At 46.8% G+C, this 24,749-nt stretch overlaps 1 protein-coding gene across 1 annotated transcript in view; it reads right to left on the bottom strand.

Moving 5' to 3' along the window:
* LOC126088464 (pikachurin-like) overlaps window positions 1-24,749 on the bottom strand; it is a 1,041,406-nt gene that overhangs the window by 246,873 nt on the left and 769,784 nt on the right. Inside the window, exon 5 of the mRNA XM_049906606.1 lies at window positions 18,531-18,732. Coding sequence (XP_049762563.1) covers window positions 18,531-18,732 — 202 coding nt within the window. The remainder of the gene's footprint in view (window positions 1-18,530; window positions 18,733-24,749) is intronic.

The raw sequence follows: 24,749 nt of genomic DNA, 5'->3' as shown, positions 1-24,749 counted from the left end.
GACCACCGTTATTACTCTGAAGTACGGGGTGGAACCACTAGGGAGCGATCAAAATCATTCGACGGTATTTTCATGTGTTTAGAATCAGCGAGGGCGATCATGCTTCTCCAGTCCCCTTGTTACGCACCCTCCTATGGCGTGATCACAGAGGCGGTGCAACACTGACACATGCGTGAGTAAAACGGCAAAGGTTCCCTCTGGGAATCCCCAGTTCAGCAACGCCCTCGGTACCAACCACGTAGCTTTGTTGAGCGCTTTAAGTATGTACCCGTACAGAGACTTCTACACACACATTCGGCTAAATGGTACTCCGCTGCTGCTGTAGCACCTTACGGCGGGCAATCCTCATCTCCACCCTCCAACCCCTCCCTCCCCCCCCCAACCCCCGCTAACCAATAAACCATTGATTTCGTATTAAAATCACATACGGAAAAAAAGAAAGAAAATGAAGCGAGCAACATGAAACTGTAAATTCTGTACAACAAAAATGTTGTTCTGAAGGTATTTGGAAATTTGTTGTAAGCTATTATGGCACCAAACTGCTGAGGTCATCCGTTCCACAGCTTACGCACTACTTAATGTAACTTAAACAAACTTACGCTAAGGACAACACGCACAACCCATGCCCGATGGAGGATTCGAACCTCCAACGAGGGGAGCCGCGCTGGCCGTGACAAGTCGCCTTTTTTTTCCTCTCGAAGGATCAGGGGGAGGATTTAGCGGGTTTGTCTATGCTGTATTATTTACTTACAGGGTGTTTCAAAAATGACCGGTATATTTGAAACGGCAATAAAAACTAAACGAGCAGCGATAGAAATACACCGTTTGTTGCAATATGCTTGGGACAACAGTACATTTTCAGGCAGGCAAACTTTCGAAATTACAGTAGTTACAATTTTCAACAACAGATGGCGCTGCGGTCTGGGAAACTCTATAGTACGATATTTTCCACATATCCACCATGCGTAGCAATAATATGGCGTAGTCTCTGAATGAAATTACCCGAAACCTTTGACAACGTGTCTGGCGGAATGGTTTCACATGCAAATGAGATGTACTGCTTCAGCTGTTCAATTGTTTCTGGATTCTGGCGGTACACCTGGTCTTTCAAGTGTCCCCACAGAAAGAAGTCACAGGGGTTCATGTCTGGCGAATAGGGAGGCCAATCCACGCCGCCTCCAGTATGTTTCGGATAGCCCAAAGCAATCACACGATCATCGAAATATTCATTCAGGAAATTAAAGCCGTCGGCCGTGCGATGTGGCGGTGCACCATCTTGCATAAACCACGAGGTGTTCGCAGTGTCGTCTAAGGCAGTTTGTACCGTCACAAATTCACGAAGAATGTCCAGATAGCGTGATGCAGTAATCGTTTCCGGATCTGAAAAATGGGCCAATGATTCCTTTGGAAGAAATGGCGGCCCAGACCAGTACTTTTTGAGGATGCAGGGACGATGGGACTGCAACATGGGGCTTTTCGCTTCCCCATACGCGCCAGTTCTGTTTATTGACGAAGCCGTCCAGGTAAAAATAAGCTTCGTCGGTAAACCAAATGCTGCCCACATGCATATCGCCGTCATCAATCCTGTGCACTATATCGTTAGCGAATGTCTCTCGTGCAGCAATGGTAGCGGCGCTGAGGGGTTGCCGCATTTGAATTTTGTATGGATAGAGGTGTAAACTCTGGCGCATGAGACGATACGTGGACGTTGGCGTCATTTGGACCGCAGCTGCAACACGGCGAACGGAAACCCGAGGCCGCTGTTGGATCACCAGCTGCACTAGCTGCGCGTTGCCCTCTGTGGTTGCCGTACGCGGTCGCCCTACCTTTCCAGCACGTACATCCGTCACGTTCCCAGTCCGTTGAAATTTTTCAAACAGATCCTTTATTGTATCGCTTTTCGGTCCTTTGGTTACATTAAACCTCCGTTGAAAACTTCGTCTTGCTGCAACAACACTGTGTTCTAGGCGGTGGAATTCCAACACCAGAAAAATCTTCTGTTCTAAGGAATAAACCATGTTGTCTACAGCACACTTGCACGTTGTGAACAGCACACGCTTACAGCAGAAAGACGACGTACAGAATGGCGCACCCACAGACTGCGTTGTCTTCTATATCTTTCACATCACTTGCAGCGCCATCTGTTGTTGAAAATTGTAACTACTGTAATTTCGAAAGTTTGTCCGCCTGAAAATGTACTGTTGTCCCAAGCATATTGCAACAAACGGTGTATTTCTATCGCTGCTCGTTTAGTTTTTATTGCCGTTTCAAATATACCGGTCATTTTTGAAACACACTGTATTTACTTTTATTTTATTTTATCTTATTTTTTATGTTTTTTTATTTTATTTTGTATTTATGGAATTAATTTTGTTTTATGAGAAAAACATCCGGCAACTGCCGTAGCCGAGCGTCCGAGCCGTCTTCTCGTGTGTTGGAAGGGGTTCCCTCCTATTCCGTCCGTAGTGGATCAATATGCTCCAGGGTTCTTCTTCAGTTTCATACCCGGAACGCTCCACTGAGCAGCAGGGTTCCCAAATAGTGAACCTAAATAATTAGCGAAGTGGGTCCTGTACTTCGGGTGGCGACTGAAGCCTGTATGTGTCGACATCAGTAGGGACAAAAAGTCGAGTGTGCCTTTGTTAACATCATGAAATATGTAGTAAAGGGCCGTGCCCTTTAGCCAGTTAGCGACGTTCGTGCTCGTCGGTGGAAAATATATGCCGTCGGGGCGCAATATATCATCAGGGGATATAGACTCCGGCAATCGCCGCAAGAGCAATACAAGCACGTGCTGCGTGAGTAGCCAGCAGTCGATGCTCGCGGCACAATTCTGGCGGTGTGCATCCGAGTCAAAGATTGAGCATGTCGCACACAGGGTGTCGTCCATCAGAAGAATCGAATATAGCCTCTGACGAGTAGCGAGCTTCCCGTTCACAACCACGTACCATAACGAACGGACCGTCGTAGGTATTAAAGTGGTGTGTACAGCTTCCACGACGTGTTCCAGGCAACTTCGGGATGTCTGTGTGCGACCACATTGACAGGCTGCTGCTGTTGATAAAGGAGATAACAATTCTACGCTCTGGGTATCAGTGTCGTCGGAAGATCTAGTCTTATGTAGCTGAGGTCAATAAAGAACCCACTGATGTGGGCCAGTGCCGGTGAAGTGTGCTCTACAGAAACCGGGGATGTACGAGGTGCATTCAAGTTCTAAGGCCTCCGATTTTTTTCTAATTAACTACTCACCCGAAATCGATGAAACTGGCGTTACTTCTCGACGTAATCGCCCAGCAGACGTACACATTTTTCACAACGCTGACGCCATGATTCCATGGCAGCGGCGAAGGCTTCTTTAGGAGTTGTTTTGGCCACTGGAAAATCGCTGAGGCAATAGCAGCACGGCTGATGAATGTGCGGCCACGGAGAGTGTCTTTCATTGTTGGGAAAAGCCAAAAGTCACTAGGAGCCAGGTCAGGTGAGTAGGGAGCATGAGGAATCACTTCAAAGTTGTTATCACGAAGAAACTGTTGCGTAACGTTAGCTCGATGTGCGGGTGCGTTGTCTTGGTGAAACAGCACAAGCGCAGCCCTTCCCGGACGTCTTTGTTGCAGTGCAGGAAGGAATTTGTTCTTCAAAACATTTTCGTAGGATGCACCTGTTACCGTAGTGGCCTTTGGAACGCAATGGGTAAGGATTACGCCCTCGCTGTCCCAGAACATGGACACCATCATATTTTCAGCACTGGCGGTTACCCGAAATTTTTTTGGTGGCGGTGAATATGTGTGCTTCCATTGAGCTGACTGGCGCTTTGTTTCTGCATTGAAAAATGGCATCCACGTCTCATCCATTGTCACAACCGACGAAAAGAAAGTCCCATTCATGCTGTCGTTGCGCGTCAACATTGCTTGGCAACATGCCACACGGGCACCATGTGGTCGTCCGTCAGCATTCGTGGCACCCACCTGGATGACACTTTTCACATTTTCAGGTTGTCATGCAGGATTGTGTGCACAGAACCCACAGAAATGCCAACTCTGGAGGCGATCTGTTCAACAGTCACTCGGCGATCCCCCAAAACAATTCTCTCCACTTTCTCGATCAAGTCGTCAGACCGGCTTGTGCGAGCCCGCGGTTGTTTCGGTTTGTTGTCACACGATGTTCTGCCTTCATTAAAATGTCGCACCCACGAACGCACTTTCGACACATCCATAACTCCATCACCACATGTCTCATTCAACTGTCGATGAATTTCAATTGGTTTCACACCACGCAAATTCAGAAAACGAATGATTGCACGCTGTTCAAGTAAGGAAAACGTCGCCATTTTAAGTATTTAAAACAGTTATCATTCTCGCCGCTGGCGGTAAAATTCCATCTGCCGTACAGTGCTGCCATCTCTGGGACGTATTGACAATGAAGGCGGCCTCATTTTAAAACAACGCGCATGTTTCTATCTCTTTCCAGTCCGGAGAAAAAAAATCGGAGGCCTTAGAACTTGAATGCACCTCGCAGAGAGTGTGGTGCCACTTCAGCCATCAGGGTGCCCGTGAGATTGTCGTGGGCAGGGGATCACGTGCGACGCATGGTGTTGAGATGCATCGATCGCGCACTGTTACCGACATGAATTAAACCGATACCACCCGGCCGCTGCGGCAGTGCCAGGGTGACGTATCAGACTTTGAAAACAAGACCGGGGCTCACGAAACGTCGATATGCTGCCTGAAATCTGTCAGCCATCGTATCCGTCAAGGGAAGGACATGCGCAAAATAGTTCAATTTCGAGACGAGATGGGTGTTGACGTAAAGTGTTGTTAGGAGTACGTCCATTCGACGAAATTTGTTGCCCTGTATCAGTGCACGTGTCTGGTGTAATAACCAGCGGTATGCAGCCGCCGCTGTGCGGCGAGCATTGCTATAGAACTGCACACCGAAACATTTGAGTACGGGCACCTTGACAAAGGTCACCGCTGTTGGGTGGGAAAGACACCCACCCACATCCAAGTATTTTGTCTTCTTCTCGTTGATGACGCTCACAGCGATCGCCCCGTACTGGCGTGGCCACTGAAGTGCCACGTGCATTTCATCATCTGATTTGGCCAGGAACACCACATCATAGGCGAATGCACCACAACGAAAGGTTACGCCCCGTATTCAAATGCCTGCTAATCGCATCCGTAGACCATTCAATGCTGATTCAATCGCTGCCGCAAATAATACAGGGCTATTACAAAAGATTGAAGCCCTCACATCAGTCAGTCATAACAGTGCAACGACACTTCAGAACGAAGTTCAACAAAGATCCACCAACTCCTAACTCCATTCGGCGATGGTATGCGCAGTTTAAAGCTTCTGGATGCCTCTGTAAGGGGAAATCAACGGGTCGGCCTGCAGTCAGCGAAGAAACGGTTGAACGCGTGCGGGCAAGTTTCAGGCGTAGTCCGCGAAAGTCGACGAGTAAAGCAAGCAGGGAGCTAAACATACCACAGCCGACGGTTTGGAAAATCTTACGGAAAAGGCTAAAGCAGAAGCCTTACAGTTTACAATTGCTACAAGCCCTGACACCCGATGACAAAGTCAAACGCTTTGAATTTTCGGCGCGGTTGCAACAGCTCATGGAAGAGGATGCGTTCAGCGCGAAACTTGTTTTCGGTGATGAAGCAACATTTTTTCTTAATGGTGAAGTGAACAGACACAATGTGTGAATCTGGGCGGTAGAGAATCCTCACGCATTCGTGCAGCAAATTCGCAATTCACCAAAAGTTAACGTGTTTTGTGCAATCTCACGGTTTAAAGTTTACGGCCCCTTTTTCTTCTGCGAAAAAAACGTTACAGGACACGTGTATCTGGACATGCTGGAAAATTGGCTTAATACACAACTGGAGACCGACAGCGCCGACTTCATATTTCAACAGGATGGTGCTCCACCGCACTTCCATCATGATGTTCGGCAATTCTTAAACAGGAGATTGGGAAACCGATGGATCGGTCGTGGTGGAGATCATGATCAGCAATTCATGTCATGTCCTCCACGCTCTCCCGACTTAACCCCATGCGATTTCTTTCTGTGGGGTTATGTGAAAGATTCAGTGTTTAAACCTCCTCTACCAAGAAACGTGCCAGAACTGCGAGCTCGCATCAACGATGCTTTCGAACTCATTGAAGGGGACATGCTGCGCCAAGTGTGGGAGGAACTTGATTATCGGCTTGATGTCTGCCGAATCACTAAAGGGGCACATATCGAACATTTGTAAATGCTTAAAAAAACTTTTTGAGTTTTTGTATGTGTGTGCAAAGCATTGCGAAAATATCTCAAACAATAAAGTTATTGTAGAGCTGTGAATCAGCTTCAATCATTTGTAATAACTCTGTATATCCGACGAGGGGCATCCTTGTCGCTCTGAAAGTCCAACAATAATGTGACTAGACTGGTAATCGTTCACCATCATGCGGCAACGCGGACCGTGGATAAGAAGAAGGACCACACGTGCAGACTCTGGAGAGAGGCTCATGCATTCCAAAATTGCGCATAGGAAGCCGTGGTCGATGAGTTTGAATGCATGATCAAAATCGACAGCGGTAAGGGCGCCTCGAATTTTGCAGGCCGCCGTCAAAGCAATTACGACGCGATATGCTCCTAACGCCGTATGAAAGTTGCTGACACCACCTAAAAATGTCTGATCGGTCTGGATGGCTTTCCCGATATCAGTGTGGAGACGCACGCGGAGGATGCAGGCGAAGATCTTATAGTCGTTATAGTTCAAATGGTTCAAATGGCTCTGAGCACTATGCGACTCAACTTCTGAGGTCATCAGTCGCCTAGAACTTAGAACTAATTAAACCTAACTAACCTAAGGACATCACACAAATCCATGCCCGAGGCAGGATTCGAACCTGCGACCGTAGCGGTCACGCGGTTCCAGACTGAAGCGCCTTTAACCGCACGGCCACACTGGCCGGCAGTCGTTTTAGTGGAGTGTAAGTGGCCGAAAGTCCTGCCACTTACAACCACCATTCGGTTTCGGTACTGGACTCAAGATGCCTTCTGTAATTTCCGTGAGGACATTGAAATCAGGGCGGATCACTTCTTGAAACATTTTGAGCCACTTGCCGCCCATAAGCTCATTAAAAAGTGCGGTAGAATTCCAGGGGTAAACCGTCCGGCTCTGACGATTTGTTCGGTGCTCCACGTGCCAAGGCCGGTGTCAGCTCGTCGGATGTGATGGGCAACAGCAGAGTGTCATCGGGTGCCACGTCCATGGGCGCGGGAAAATCTTGCAGCAGTTCGTCATAATCACGTACGTTTCGCGAACTTCCATGTACAAGGTTCCATAGTGTCGCGCGAACGTGTATGCGCTATGTCGGTTTGCGTCACTGCCCGGCCGCTAGCCTCCGTTTTTACCGCTGATGCCCTTTCGTTGGGGATGCAGTCCTGCACTCGCGCACTGAAGCGGACATCTTCCAGCTGCTCTGCCCTGATGCGAAGTAGACCAGCTTTGATGCGCTGTACGGACATCTGACCTTCGGGAGACGGTGGTTGCGTCGCCATGTCACGTAACGCTGTATAGTAATATTTCGATGCCGTTCTTTGCCAGTTCGATCTCTCAGGCCCCTAGGCCATCAGGGCCTTTCAGAGTGCAGGTTTGACACATCCCAGCCACCACAGCAACGTGGAAGCGTACATTGGCAGGCACCTGATACAACGAGGCCACGTGTCAGTAACTGCTTGCCGACACGCTTCGTCGCGAAGGAGGGTTACGATAACCGTCCATGGGCCTCTGCTGCGTCTGGTGAGTTGTCGGAGTGAGGCGACAGTGCAGATACATGCGAGATGATACGTGAAAGCCGTCGGCTAGAGTTCTGCATCACGGGTCGCTGTGCGGAGGCTACGCGAGACGTACATCAGGTCCAGACGACTGGCAGAGTGGCCAGTAAAATGCGTATATCCGCGCTGGTTCCCATTATGTAAGAGCCATGTGTCGTGGAGCGCGAGGCCTCGTACCAGTGCTTGTAGAGCCGGGCGTGGGACATAATGCGGTATCTGGTTCTCGGGCTGCAGAACACTATTAGAATCGCCGCCCACTATGTAATGGTCCATATTTCCTTGCAAAAGTGGGGCGACCTAAAATGGCTCTGAGCACTATGGGACTTAACATCTGTGGTCATCAGTCCCCTAGAACTTAGAACTACTTAAACCTAACTAACCTAAGGACATCACACACATCCATGCCCGAGGCAGGATTCGAACCTGCGACCGTAGCAGTCGCGCGGGGTGACCTCCTCCGAATAAAAAACGTGCCTGTCACAGCGCTGTGAAGTACCGGAGGGAGCGTAGATGTTAACGATGCGGACTGAGCCAAGCGTGAGAGCGATGCCTCGCGCGTTCGGCAAGTATGTTACGTCCGTCACTTCCATGCCATCTCGGAGGAGGATGGCCGTTCCCACTGCGCCATCACCACATCGTAGGCTGTAGGTGGTGTAGCCATATAGGTCTAAACGCAGCTCGGGGCGGACCTCCTGAAGAAGGGCAATGTCCAAGTCTACCGCTCGATCATGTCGTGTAATATTTGACAGTGGAATGAACACCACTGAGATTGATTGTTCCCACACCGTATGACTGAGACACATTAAGTGATGGAAGCAATGTACGGGTGCAAGCTCACAGTAAGCTCGCATACAACACAGCCATCCGGCCGCATGACGTGCCTTATTGTGCCGTATGATCCCCTGACTGGCAGGGCCCTCCGAGGTCAATGTCAGCCATGGGCTCCGGAGGAGTTAACGATGTGTGCTGTGCATCATCTGCCTCAATGTCGTCCGCCCAGTCACCAAGAGAGGATAGGGAGGTCAGTGGTGGCTGGCCACTTTCACAGGAGCCCACATTTTGGGAGTCGATCCGATGCGCCTCGGTTTCAGGGCCACCAGCTGTAGCAGAGTGTTGCTTATCGTCAGGCACCTTCTGGTGAATGAGGCGGCTGGAATCCCTTGCAACTTCAGACACGGAAATGGAGTCGATGTCTTCCATCAGTCTGATATCCCTGTCCCGTTCTTCATCTGACAATCGTCTCTTCTTGTGTCGCTTGGATTATTTTTGGTTGCGGGTCCGAGACTCGACATCCACTGGAGGGATGGGCTCGACATGGTCTCGGTCATCTGGAATCCCTGTGTCCGATTCCGACAGTGACGGCGGCTGGGTGCCCTCGACGCCGCGATGGGCAGTGGCTGCAGCAACCTCTGCATCGTTTGGTTGTCGTGGCGTCGTTGTTGCCGTCGTCGTCAGTGCCGACTCTCCAATGGAGCTGGCAGCGGCTTGACGGGGTATCAGGTTTTGGTCATCGGTCACGTCATGTCGTGCCTCCTCCACATATGTTAGTGGAAGAGAGGTCATCATGGACCGTTGGGGAAGTTCATTGCGGGGCACCTGAACGAGGCGGCGCTGCAGACACTCAGTTCTATCATGGCCCTCCTGGCCGCAGCCCCAGCAGATCCTCGGTTGGCCATCACATATAATAACTGCTCGGCAGATGCCAACGAAATCATAAGATGGAACCTGCTTCTTAAGTTCTTTGTGCAGTTGGCGTACCCTGTTAAGGACAGAATACGTCTCGAACGTATTACATTTCTCCTCTGGGTGGCTGAAAACTGTGCAACATGGTTGCGACGAGTCAACGACAAGGTCGGCGGGAACTTCGAACGGTAGTTCAAAGACGCGCACGGTACACACCCACTGTCCAGCATGGACAACTGCTACCACCCTGGCATAACCGTCATCGCGGCAGAAGCGGAAGCCATTGTTAAATCGTTGGAGGAGTCTGTCACAGGGTGCTTCGTCAGTCAGTTTGAGGTACACTGTGCTGCATACAATGGATGCCCATCAGTTCTTGCGGTTGTATGTGTACGACGTCTCGAAGAAAGCATTCTGTTTCATGGTCCTTCGGTCTCGTATAAGATGCATTGAACGTTATTTTGATTGTGGCTTGTCGATATGATAACGCTGTGTCGGCTCCGTACCGGTACTGTTAAGTCAATACAACGACGCACGACTTTGCGCTAGCGAGTAAACAACTCCTGCGGAGCGCTGCTCGGCGTGCCGAGCCCGTCCGCACTGTATCGCGGCTGAAGGCCGACTGCTTAGACTGCGCTGATACCACACGCGGCGAAGGTATTAAATCAAGCGTTATATCACAATTGAGAAACCATAAGTCGTCAATGGACCAGGATCGTGACCTTCATCTGCATGAGAAATGGTATTAATAAATTTGGAAAAGAAAGAAAGAAAAATTATACGAAAAACGTTAGGTCCAATTAAGAACAAAGATGGCAATTGGGTGTTGCGACCAAGTAACAGAGAAGATAAGGAAAATGCGTGTTACACTCTATGGACATCTAGAGAGTATGAGCGAAGGCAGACTAACGAAGAAGATCAATATGTTCTTCCAGAACAGGAAAAACAGACAAAGACAATTCGTGAGGCGGCAAGACATAATAGGTGTTGGAAACAATGCAAACTGGAGACCTTATTCAAAAGACACAATTGCAGATTAAAAGTGAAGGAATTCAAAGGTTTTCAGGAAGAGAAAACAAACAGAAAAATACACTACTGGCCATTAAAATTGCTACACCAAGAAGAAATGCAGATGATAAACGGGTATTCATTGGACAAATATATTATATTAGACCTGACATGTGATTATATATTCACGCAATTTGGGTGTATAGACCCTGAGAAAACAGTACCCAGAACAACCACTTCTGGCCGTAATAACGGCCTTGATACGCCTGGGCATTGAGTCAGAGCTTGGATGGGGTTTACAGGTACAGCTGCCCATGCAGCTTCAACACATTACCACAGTTCATCAAGAGTAGTGACTGGCGTATTGTGACGAGCCAGTTGCTCGGCCACCATTGACCAGACGTTTTCAATTGGTGAGAGATCTGGAGAACGTGCTGGCCAGGGCAGCAGTGGAACGTTTTCTGTATGCAGAAAGGCCCGTACAGGACCTGCAACATGCGGTCGTGCATTATCCTGCTGAAATGTAGGGTTTCGCAGGGATCGAATGAGCCGGCCGGGGTGGCCGAGCGGTTCTAGGCGCTACAGTCTCGAACCGCGCGACCGCTACGGTCGCAAGTTCGAATCTTGCCTCGGGCAAGGATGTGTGTGATTTTAGGTTTAATTAGTTCTAAGTTCTAGGGGACTGATGACCTTAGAAGTTAAGTCCCATAGTGCTCAGAGCCATTTGAACCATTTTTTGGATCGAATGAAGGGTAGAGCCATGGGTCGTAACACATCTGAAATGTAACGTCCACTGTTCAAAGTGCTGTCAATGCGAGCAAGAGGTGACCGAGACATGTAACCAATGGCACCCCATACCATCACGCCGGGTGATACGCCAATATGGAGATGACGAATACACGCTTCTAATCTGCGTTCACCGCGATGATACCAAACACGGATGCGACCATCATGACTATGTAAACAGAACTTGGAAAACATGAAGTTTTGCCATTCGTGCACCCAGCTTCGTCGTTGAGCACACCATCGCAGGCGCTCCTGTCTGTGAAACAGCGACAAGGGTAACAGCAGCCATGGTCTCCGAGCTGATAGTCTATGCTGCTGCAAACGTCGTCGAACTGTTCGTGCAGATGGTTGTTGTCTTGCAAACGTCCCCAGTTGTTGACTCAGGGATCGAGACGTGGCTGCACGATTCGTTACAGCCATGCGGATAACATGCCTGTCATCTCGACTGCCAGTGATACGAGGCCGTTGGGATCCAGCACGGCGTTCCGTATTACCCTCCTGAACCCACCGATTCCATATTCTGCTAACAGTCATTGGATCTCGACCAACGCGAACAGCAATGTCGCGATACGATAAACCGCAATCGCGATAGGCTACAACCCGACCTTTATCGAAGTCGGAAACGTGATGATAGGCATTTCTCCTCCTTACACGAGGCATCACAACAACGTTTCAGCAGGCAACTCCGGTCAACTGCTGTTTGTTTATGAGAAATCGGTTGGACACTTTCCTCATGTCAGCTCGTTGTATGTGTCACCACCGGCGCCAACCTTGTGTGAATGCCCTGAAAAGCAGCATCGTCTTCCTGTCGGTTAAATTTCACGTCTGTAGCACGTCATCTTCGCGGTGTAGCAATTTTAATGGCCAGTAGTGTGACTGTAGTCAGATGATCAGGCAGAGGAAAGAAGCTCATTCTGAGAAAATGAAGGTCGTTTATAAAGGGATGAAAGAAAAGAGAACTAAATATGGTATTCTGGTCCGCAGTTGCCCTAAAACGCAATAAAATAAAACAGAAGAGGAACACGATGGATCGTTTACATATCGTCTCAGAATACGACGACTCCGTAACTCGGAATCTCCAGTGCATTATTGTTCAGTAAAAGGAACATATTTTCGTTTCCACCAGACTTAAACAGTGTTGTAAACGGCATCTTTTGATTCTCTTCGTCTGTAACCGTATTGCTAAATGATTTGGTGCAGCAAGAGAGTGAGCTATGGGAAGAGAAATTAAGACACACATGATTACTTAGAGTAGACTGGTGAGCCAAAAAATTATGAGCACCTGCTAAACAGTGTGTCAATCTACGTTTGAAACGCAGCACAAAAGCGACGCTGATTGCCATAGATTCGACAAGACCTTAGTAGCTATCCGGGGATATGTAGCACCACACGTGTACTCACAGGTCAGGCAGCTCCTGTAAATTACGGGCCGGTAGCCCAGCTGTCGTCCAACAGCGTCCCAGACGTGTTCTATCGGGTTCAGATCAGGCGAATTCGTGGCGAAGATAACAGATTGAGTTCACTATTATGCATAATCCTCAAAACACTGCAGCACGACGCTGTGAAGCAGACAAGCTTCCCTGATGGAAGGTTCCACGCGGTAGGGGAAGTCATCAAGGAGGGAGACAAGTAGATCGACTGTAGTTATGGTCAGGTAGTCCACACCTATCACGATGCCTTCGATTGCTACCACAGGTTCCATGAAAGCTCAGGTAAACGTCCCACATAGCATAACAGTACCCTCACAGCACTCTAGTGCCCCCATCGACTTCCGTCCGTGGAATTAAAACCTGCATTGTACAACAGTATTGTCTAGAAAAAAAGAAGGGAAAAAAGGGAAACACGATTCAGTAGTTTCACAGCATATAAGATTCTGTACATGCCCACATTACGTGACCGAACCTTTGTACGATCGTGCAAAACGGCATGGCATAACGCCACAACCGTTTATTCTATAGGACCGGGACTCGATTTCGAAGCGGAGGTGAGCCACATCGCGTGGAGCTGAGAAAGCTACGCCAACAGTGGTGTTATCACAGGAAAAATCACCCAGGTCAGACATGCCCCACCAGACGAACCAGACAAACTGGGCACCACAACGTTTCAAAACTCTTATCCTCATTCTTTCGATCTTAACCTCCCACGCCGCGCTGAGTGGCCGCGCGGTTTGAGGCGCCATGTCACGGATTGCGCGGCCCCTCCCGCCGGAGGTTCGAGTAATCCCTCGGTCATGGTTATGTGTTTTGTTCTTAGCATAAGTTAGTTTAAGCAGAGTGTAAATCTAGGGACCGATGACCTCAGCAGTTTGGTCCCTTGCGAATTCACACACATTAACCTTTCACACCACAGCTCACTTTGACAGCAAATCAGACAGAAATGAGTTAGGCGGACAGACACGGAAGTACAAATCCTCCACTCTAATTTCAGAAAGCTTGAAGACAGTATGTCTGCAGTTTTTCGTATAATACACACTGCTCTTTGCAGAAGAAAACTGTGTGAGTGACTGACATTAACTAACGACCAGATAATGAAGCCTTCAGAATTAAAAGTGAAGGAGCAGTAGTCTATACTTTACATTTAGAAGCCATCAGAGATCGAAATAAGTGTCCAAGGAATAGAAAAGCAACTGGAATCACTCAACAGAGGAAAGTCCACTGGACCTCACGGGATACCAATTCTATTCTACACAGAGTACGCGAAAGAACTTGCCCCCCTTCTAACAGCCGTGTACCGCAACTCTCTAGAGGAACGGAAGGTTCCAAATGATTGCAAAAGAGCACAGGTAGTCCCAGCCTTCAAGAAGGGTCGTCGAGCAGATGCGCAAAACTATAGACCTATATCTCTGACGTCGATCTGTTGTAGAATTTTAGAACATGTTTTTTGCTCGAGTATCATGTCGTTTATGGAAACCCAGAATCTACTCTGTAGGAATCAACATGGATTCCGGAAACAGCGATCGTGTGAGACCCAACTCGCTTTATTTGTTCATGAGACCCAGAAAATATTAGATACAGGCTCCCAGGTAGATGCTATTTTTCTTGACTTCCGGAAGGCGTTCGATACAGTTCCGCACTGTCGCCTGATGAACAAAGTAAGAGCCTACCGAGTATCAGACCAGCTGTGTGGCTGGATTGAAGAGTTTTTAGCAAACAGAACACAGCATGTTGTTATCAATGGAGAGACGCCTGCAGACGTTAAAGTAACCTCTGGCGTGCCACAGGGGAGTGTTATGGGACCATTGCTTTTCACAATATATATAAATGACCTAGTAGATAGTGTCGGAAGTTCCATGCGGCTTTTCGAGGATGATGCTGTAATATACAGAGAAGTTGCAGCATTAGAAAATTGTAGCGAAATGCAGCAAGATCTGCAGCGGATAGGCACTTGTTGCAGGAAGTGGCAACTGACCCTTAACATAGACAAATGTAATGTATTGCAAATACACAGAAAGAAGGATCCTTTATTGTACGATTATATGATAGCGGAACAAACACTGGTAGCAGTTACTTCTGTAAAATATCTGGGAGTATGCGTGCGGAACGATCTGAAGTGGAATGATCATATAAAATTAATTGTTGGTAAGGCGGGTACCAGGTTGAGATTCATTGGGAGAGTCCTTAGAAAATGTAGTCCATCAACAAAGGAGGTGGCTTACAAAACACTCGTTCGACCTATACTTGAGTATTGCTCATCAGTGTGGGATCCGTACCAGATCGGGTTGACGGAGGAGATACAGAAGATCCAACGAAGAGCGGCGCGTTTCGTCACAGGGTTATTTGGTAAGCGTGATAGCGTTACGGAGATGTTTAGCAAACTCAAGTGGCAGACTCTGCAAGAGAGGCGCTCTGCATCGCGGTGTAGCTTGCTCGCCAGGTTTCGAGAGGGTGCGTTTCTGGATGAGGTATCGAATATATTGCTTCCCCCTACTTATACCTCCCGAGGAGATCACGAATGTAAAATTAGAGAGATTAGAGCGCGCACGGAGGCTTTCAGACAGTCGTTTTTCCCGCGAACCATACGCGACTGGAACAGGAAAGGGAGGTAGTGACAGTGGCACGTAAAGTGCCCTCCGCCACAGACCGTTGGGTGGCTTGCGGAGTATAAATGTAGATGTAGATGTAGATGGACTGAGACTGCCGGTAGACCTCTTTTCAACGATTTCGCACTGGACGTATGCCTCACTAAACTCTTCGGGCTAAGAGACTAGTGTAACATGTTTAGAACTGTTGGCGGCCTCACATGCAAATTCCTAGGATGTAGCAATCTCGGCCAAGGATTGCCACTTGTGGCACGCCAAGCGACCTCTGCGTCCGCACTCAGGTGCTTGAAACTCTGCTACAATAAAATTTCATTACTGATAAAAGACTCAGCAGCTCCTACCACACTGCATATAGAGACCATAAACTGCAGGACGTTTAGATAGGTTACTACAACTCGAGGCAGAACTCAGTAGTAGCAAGCGGAATAAGAAAATGTGAGTCATACGGCTGCAGCCCGTAAAATTTTTACAGAGGCGTAGGCCAGATGGTTAAGGAGAATTGAAAATTGGTTTCTTGATACTGAAACAAGCTCAGACAGAGATGCAAGAATAGTATTAAAAACAAATAAAATATAATAAAAGTGAGTGGAACTATCACAAGTTTCTGTCCAAACAAAGTCGCACCTTAACGAAGAAGTCGAAGAGCACTACGAGGAGTTAGAAGAGCTGTTAAAAGTAATTCAAACTGTATGACAATTTCTGCAGAACCTGACCATCATTTTGCAGGACAATACTCAAGCACGTACAGTGCAAGCTGTTACTGATTTGTTTGACTGATGGGGCTATACCACCTACTGCACTCCCCTGACTTAAGCCCTTGTGACTTCAACTTCGTTTCCAAACTGAAGAAAACACTTCACGGCATTCGCTTCGGAATTGCTACAAATTCGTCAGGCAATAGACCGCGAACTGTCAACACGACTGGCACTGCTAAGAGTATCATACGACTTCCACATCGCTGTAAAAGGGTTACACAGAATTCTGGTGACTGCTTTGAAGATCAGTAAAACTTTGAAACACGTATGTATTTTGTACGAGCTGTAAATAATTAGTTGCCACTACTGAATTGCCAACCGTCTTATTTGCACGATTCACGAGAGAGAATTGTCACAGCATGTGCTTCGATAAGTGCCGATGTGTTAAAGAATAGCACTCAATCCATGATAAGCAGATTGCAGCACTGCAATGATACCAATGGTCATCACTTCGAACACCTTCGGTAAATGGACGTTCTTGCCACCTTTGTGACGTTCGTTGGTCTTTAAAGACCTTACTGTTACACATCAGAAAATGCAACTCTTATCCCACAAACTTTTCAGATCCTATCATACTTTCGGGGTTGTTCTTCGTAGCAATAGTTAGTGACTCACCCTGTATATCCAGCCCATGGTCCTTAGAACTCCTCTCCAAGTTCCGAAAGCGTCTCGCTACTTGCTAGCACTAGACAGCTGTTAGACGTAAACGTTCCAACGCTCAAAACTCCCGATTACATTAGAGGGACATACGAATCCGATCAACTACGAAAGGGTTAAACAGAAACTGAGATCGAATTTAGTTTTTGGCGCCAGTTAGCACAGTTACGCTACAGGGTAATATGGTTTTTAAAAATATTGATAACAGCACATACGAGGAATCTTCGTGTATATTCGGTATTCGCTATCATGAACTCTTGCAGTGTAGTGCGCATACCTTCAGTGCTATAAAATCACATAAGTAACTATGGTAGAAAAGACGTAACGCATTTGCGTGTTACGAACCTGACTTCGGTTTCTTCGATCAGAAGACTATATGGGATAGGAAAAATAACGATAACAGTGGCAGTGATGGGACGGTTGTGTTTGACGGTGAACAAGGCAGATAAGGCACGTATCGCGCTGGACTGTGCATGTTCAGTATGGACTGGGCATCAGTGCACATTCTTTACGAGTAGTGCTCACTTCGTATTTAAATTCAGAGGCCGAAGTCGACGTGCAATGAAAAACCCTAACAGAGTTCCAAAGAGGGCAGATTGTGAGGGCCCGATTAACTGGAGCATCAGTAACCAAGACAGCGAACGTATTTAATGTTTCAAGAGAAACTGTTCCAACAGTTATGACAGCCTACACAAAACATGGGAAGATATCAACGTGTAAACGTAATAGTGGGTGCAAATCAAAACTAAATGACAAGAGATCGTCGTACCACAACACGAATTGTGTCAAAACAACACAAAACTACGGCGGCTAAAGTGACTGCAGAGTTCAACAGCCATCTTAGAGACCCCATATCTATCGACACTGTCCGCCGAGAACTACATAAAGCGAATACCCATGGACGAGCTGCTATACCGAAATCATTAGTGACGACATCCAACGCAAAGAAACGTAAAACGTGTTGTGAGGAATATCGATCCTGGATGGCTGATCAGTGGAAATACGTCATATGGTCGGACGACTCAATGTTTTCGTTATGTCCAACACCGGACCGAGTTTACATCTGGAGAATGCCAAGAGAAAGCTGCAGTCCTGATTGCATGATTCCAGCAGCATGGAGGTATACGTATGAAGGTATGGGCAGCCATATCATGGTGCTCTGCTGGTCACATCATTATTCTCAAAGACCGCGTTATAGACAAAGATTTTATGAACATTTTAGGTGATCAGGTGCATCCCGCGATTCAGATGTTGTTCCGCAATAATGATGTCATATATGAGTTTGATAATGCACCCATTCACACACCCAGGAGAGTACAGTCTTGGTATGAGGAATACCCAACTGAACTGCAGCGTCTTCCATGGCCAGCACAGCCTCCGGACTTGAATATTATCGAACCATTGTGGGCGGTATTGGAGCGCAGGCTCCGGAGCAGATATCCACCTCCCTCGTCACTATGGAGGTTAGAAGAGACATAACAGTCCACTGGAGACTATACAACCATTAAATATCAGTATTCCAAGAAGAATCGCAGCTGTATTACGGGAAAATGGGGGTCCAGAGACGTAACATTCCACTGGAGACTATACAACAATTAAATGTCAGTATTCCAAGAAGAAACGCAGCTGTATTACGGGCAAATGGGGGTCCAACCCCTTATTAATAAACCATTCCCTAGTAACTATAGGTATTCAGATTGTTTTGCCTATCCCCTGTGTATGCAGTAGAGTCTGGCAGAGTTCCGCTGGAGACCGCGCAGCTGCTGGTTCGCTCGCTCACCTGAATTCCACGTAGCCGGCGTGCAGCAGGAGCGCCATGAAGTCGCCCGCCATGTCGTCGCGCTCGCCGGTCAGGAAGAGGATGCCGTCTGCTGCCTCCGGCCGGAACTCCACCGACAGCTGGACGTGCTTGTACGCGGCTCGCAGCGCGGGGAACGCCAGCCAGCTCTGGCCAGAGAAGCGCGGGCTGCGCACCTCCACCTCTGCAACACGTCGGAACCCCCAACACACACTCAGCAACACTTGTCTCTCTGGCTGCGGGCGTTAGCGCCATGGAAAATGACAAGGATTCACTACTACTCAAGGCCCTGTTAGTTCCATCGCGTCTCTCTGCGACCTTCTCTAACAAGTGGCAAGACGGAGCAGTAATAACTGAGCGAACAGGGGAAACTAAAACTCGCATTTACATAAGGATTGTGTGGCTGAATACTGACGGTTCATTCGTTCAAAACCGGTCTACGATTATTATTATCACGTTTTTATTAGGTCACCATCCTATCTCTCTCTCTCTCTCTCTCTCTCTCTGTGTGTGTGTGTGTGTGTGTTCGACACAAATTTTGCAACTGATTTTAAACTAACTTCCCAATGACCTATTCACTTGAAATTTTACACGTAGCACAGAATCGGATGGCAGTCAAATACTAACTTGCATTTTTGTCGGTCTGTTCGGTAGGTATGGGGTAGGAAGTGAAAACAGTTCGGTAACGCCTGACATCTTGCCTACCCTGCAGGACTGGCACGTCGCGCAGGTAGTATCGGTAGGCTTTCCAGGCGCTACTGCAAATGGAAGAGCACAGCTGGGCAGAGAGAGGCGAGAAGAGGAGAGACAGTTTATTTTGAACTAACTTTCCAATCAGCTAGAGACTCAAAATTTTAAGCGTAGCTCAGGACTGGATGGCAGTGCAATACTAACCCACTTCCTTGTCTAGAGTGTGGCATAAAGTACTGTACACCACTGTAATTTGCCACTTTCCCTATACCAGTCACGAGTAGTTTGCAGGAAGAGCAATTAGTGGTAAGCCTCTATGTGACATCCAATCACTCTAACTCTTACCTTTATGATCTTTCCGCAAGATATCTATAGGAGGAGGCTATATATTGCTTGAGACAGATGAAGAGAAACTCAAATAAACCTGAAATTCACCACAAGTCTCTGTTATAATTTCATCAAGTTTCTGTTGTAACCTCATCAAAATGTTGGAAATCGATTGAAAGTTTCACACAGCAACATTAAAAAGTGGAAAATAATTATTTGAATCAAAATAAATTTTTAATATACGCAAATTTAAACTGGAGTAAAAAGTATAAAGTAATTTCTCCTAAGCCCAAAAGATAGAATTGAAAGTCTACAATTCAGCGTTTCTAATAGCTAAAAAAATACTTGTAAGAATGAAAATGAAAAATGTGGCACATTCATAACTGATGCATGAATAGTTGACCTCCTTACTATTAGACTAATTACTAACTGATGGATGAACAGTGCACTTCGTTACTGTGGCCTACTGCAGGCAACCCAAATTTTTCGTTTTAAATTGTAGAAGTATTTTGAAAACTATTAACCCACTAACTGCCATGATCCCCATTTTGGGATGGCTAAAATATACAGTTTACTTCAAGGTTACTTCATTTTTGTATTTTACATTCGTTTTCTAAGTCTCTGCATCAATCAGGTAATCCCAGAATAAATGTAGGTTGAAGAAAAATAATCTGCAAGTTAATAGGTTAATGATTCATAAACACGAATTTTCAGGCCAATGAGGTTACGCATCTCCATCTTTATAAATAACTGTATATTTGTTATAATTTTACAGTGATTCAACGACATTTCATTATTTAGCCCAGATCCATCTACGGATCCAGAGCATTTATGTGTACGTAAGAATGGTTCAATTATACCCACCGTACATGTTTTTTTTATGATACGCTGATGCAGCAAATATGTCTGCTGACTAATGAAAATCTGTTTCATGCTGACTAATGAGTCTCGTTATATTGAAGCTGAGTGAAAAAAAATTATAAAAAAAGCAGTGAACTGCACAACGACTAAATCTTGCCTAAATTCTGAAATCACAATCACTGCGCCTCCTAGTATCTAACAATCTTTCTTTAATAAAATTCTGTTTATATCAGCATCTATTATCCTGGCCTAGTGTACCTAAGGAAGTAAGCAGTGGAGCGTGCTGTTTTGCTCCATGCAAGTGCAGTGGACGCTAAAAACTTAAGTTTTTATTCTTTGGCTCACTTTCTATTGAGTAATTTGTTCTGAGTTGGAATAAAAAAATATCTTATGTAACTTTATATATGCGTTTAATTTGTTGCCTACAAGTTAACATCAGTCTGGAATGAACACAAGATAAAGACAGATACTTTAAAAATTATTTTACATCTTCTTTATGCTCGGAAGTAGCTTTAGTTCACTATTTACATACATTAGGACGGGATAACAGACGTTGACATGAACTGAATTGCTCTTAAAGAAAGACTGTTAAATATTACCAGACGCAGTGATTGTAATTGTGAGCTCTGAATGTATGCAAGAGTTGTTTGTTCTTGAGTCCACTGCTTTTTTTTTTACAAAGCAGGTGGTTTGGAGTGCATGTATGATGACATATTTTCCATTTATTGGAATTAAGTTCAATTCATATTTTAGTTAATAAATGTTTCCATTAAGCTGAAGTGGGGAAAACTGTTTCCTCTTTGAAGTTATATATTCTATGCATTATTATTCGCCTGTAGCAGCGGAACTTTGATTACTGCAGGACGTATGAGAGATCAGGCAGTCAAATGGAAACTTAGGACCCCAGTAAGACTTTAAGTACTGGATTGACTGCTATAATCGGGAACTGTTATGTTAAAAGCCACGTTTTACGGATGGTTCACCCGATGTCTAACTGTATGAATAATTATTGTTTTTAAATTATGTGGACGTTTATTAATGCTAGCATAACTGAAACACTCGACCTCCTTATAACTGGAGGGTGAAGAATTAGAATTGACCAAGATGACGGCAGTGGATCTAGTTCACAATTAAGTGCCTGGCAGAGGCTTCATCGAACCACCTTCAAGCTACTTCTCTATCGTTCCACTCCCTAATTGTTCGCGGGAAAAACGAGCACTTAATCTATCTGTACGAGCTTGATTTATCTTATTTTATTGTGACAATAATTTCGCCCTACGTGGGTGGACGCTAACAAAATATTTTCACCCTCTGAAGAGAAATTTGGTGACGAAAATTTTATGAGAAGGTCCCGTCCCAGCGAAAAGCAACTTTTTTTTAATGACTGTCACCGCAACTCGTGTAATATATCCATGACACTCTCTGCCTTATTTCACGATAGTACAAAACGAGCTGCCGTCCTCTGAACTTTTTCTATGTCCTCCGTCAGCCCTATCTGGTGCGGATCCCACATCGCATTGCAGTACTCCAGAAGAGGGCGGATAAACATAATGTAGTCAAACTTCCTGGCAGTACATTTTCTAAGCTTTTTTCCACTAAATCACAGCCTTTGGTTTGCTTACGCTGCGACAGTATCTATGAGATCGTTCCACTTCAACTTATTCTTAATTGTAATTCCTAAGTACACTCCTGGAAATGGAAAAAAGAACACATTGACACCGGTGTGTCAGACCCACCATACTTGCTCCGGACACTGCGAGAGGGCTGTACAAGCAATGATCACACGCACGGCACAGCGGACACACCAGGAACCGCGGTGTTGGCCGTCGAATGGCGCTAGCTGCGCAGCATTTGTGCACCGCCGCCGTCAGTGTCAGCCAGTTTGCCGTGGCATACGGAGCTCCATCGCAGTCTTTAACACTGGTAGCATGCCGCGACAGCGTGGACGTGAACCGTATGTGCAGTTGACGGACTTTGAGCGAGGGCGTATAGTGGGCATGCGGGAGGCCGGGTGGACGTACCGCCGAATTGCTCAACACTTGGGGCGTGAGGTCTCCACAGTACATCGATGTTGTCGCCAGTGGTCGGCGGAAGGTGCACGTGCCCGTCGACCTGGGACCGGACCGCAGCGACGCACGGATGCACGCCAAGACCGTAGGATCCTACGCAGTGCCGTAGGGGACCGCACCGCCACTTCCCAGCAAATTAGGGACACTGTTGGTCCTGGGGTATCGGTGAGGACCATTCACAACCGTCTCCATGAAGCTGGGCTACGGTCCCGCACACCGTTAGGCCGTCTTCCGCTCACGCCCCAACATCGTGCAGCCCACCTCCAGTGGTGTCGCGACAGGCGTGAATCGAGGGACGAATGGAGACGTGTCGTCTTCAGCGATGAGAGTCGCTTCTGCCTTGGTGCCAATGATGGTCGTATGCGTGTTTGGCGCAGTGCAGGTGAGCGCCACAATCAGGACTGCATACGACCGAGGCACACAGGATCAACACCCGGCATCATGGTGTTGAGAGCGATCTCCTACACTGGCCGTACACCACTGGTTATCGTCGAGGGGACACTGAATAGTGCACGGTACATCCAAACCGTCATCGAACCCATCGTTCTACCATTCCTAGACCGGCAAGGGAACTTGCTGTTCCAACAGGACAATGCACGTCCGCATGTATCCCGTGCCACCCAACGTGCTCTAGAAGGTGTAAGTCAACTACCCTGGCCAGCAAGATCTCCGGATCTGTCCCCCATTGAGCATGTTTGGGACTGGATGAAGCGTCGTCTCACGCGGTCTGCACGTCCAGCACGAACGCTGGTCCAACTGAGGCGCCAGGTGGAAATGGCATGGCAAGCCGTTCCACAGGACTACATCCAGCATCTCTACGATCATCTCCATGGGAGAATAGCAGCCTGCATTGCTGCGAAAGGTGGATACACACTGTACTTGTGCCGACATTGTGCATGCTCTGTTGCCTGTGTCTATGTGCCTGTGGTTCAGTCAGTGTGATCATGTGATGTATCTGACCCCAGGAATGTGTCAATAAAGCTTCCCCTTCCTGGGACAATGAATTCACGGTGTTCTCATTTCAATTTCCAGGGGTGTATTTAATTCATTTGACAGGGTTCAGTCTTGTGTGATTTATCGTGTAACTGAAATTTAGCGGACTTCCTTTAGTACTCATGTCGATGACTTAACACTTTTCATTATTTCGAAACAAGGGCCACATTTTCACGCCATAGAGATGTCTTGTCTAAATAAATTTTGCAATTCATTTTGATCGTCTCATGACTTTACAAAACTGTAAATGGCACCATCATCTACAAAAGATCTAAGAGGGCTGCTCATATTGTCTCCTAAATCGTTTATGTAGATCAAATACAACAGAGGGCCTGTAATACTTCCTCGAAGAGGGCCAGATATTACTTCTGTTTTAATCGATGAATTCCCTTCAATTACTACGAACTGTGACATTTCCGACAGGAAATCACGAATCTAGTAGTACTATCTAGACGATACTCCATAAGCACTCAGTTTGATAATCAGAAGCCGCTTGTGAGGAACTGCGTCAGAAGCTATCTGGGAATAAAATGGAGCCGCGCGGAGTGGCCGTTTGAGGCGCCATGTGACGGACTATGCGGCCGCTCCCGCCGGAGGTTCGAGTCCTCCCTCGGGCATGGGTGTGTGTGATGTTCCTAGCATAAGTTAGTTTAAGTTAGTTTAAATAGTGTGTAAATCTAGGGACCGATGACCTAACCAGTTTGGTCCCTTAGGAATTAAAAATAAAATAAAATAAAATGGAATAAATTTGACGTCCCCTGTCGGCAGGACTCACTACTTCGCAAGAATAAAGAGCTAGTTGAGTTCCACAAGCACGGTATATTCTGAATCCGTGTTACCTTGGAGGTGATTCATAATGTTCTAGGGCAGTATATGTTCCGAAATCCTACTGGAGATCGACCTTAGCGATATGGATCTGTAATTCGGCGGATTACTAAAATTTTCTCTCTTGGGTATCGGTGCGACTTGTGGAATTTTCCGGCATTTGTATACGTATCTTTCTACGAGCGAGCGGTTGTAAATTATTGTTAAGCGAGGGGCTATTGTACCAGTATACTCTAAAAGGAACCTGACTGGTACACAATCTGGACCGGAAGTCTGGCCTTCCTGAAGTGTTTTATGCTGCTTCGCTACATAAAGGATCTCTACTTGTAAGTTACTTATGTTGGCAGTTGCTTTTGATTCGAATATTGGAGTTATTACTTCGTCTCCTTTGGTGAAAAAAATTCGGAAAGACGTGTTTAGTATCTCTTTTTTTGTA

Source organism: Schistocerca cancellata, chromosome 6 (genome assembly GCF_023864275.1).
Source record: "Schistocerca cancellata isolate TAMUIC-IGC-003103 chromosome 6, iqSchCanc2.1, whole genome shotgun sequence".
In the NCBI taxonomy this organism is placed as follows: Eukaryota; Metazoa; Arthropoda; class Insecta; order Orthoptera; family Acrididae; genus Schistocerca; species Schistocerca cancellata.
Note: the sequence above shows the minus strand (reverse complement) of the source record. Positions and strands in the feature narration are given on the sequence as shown.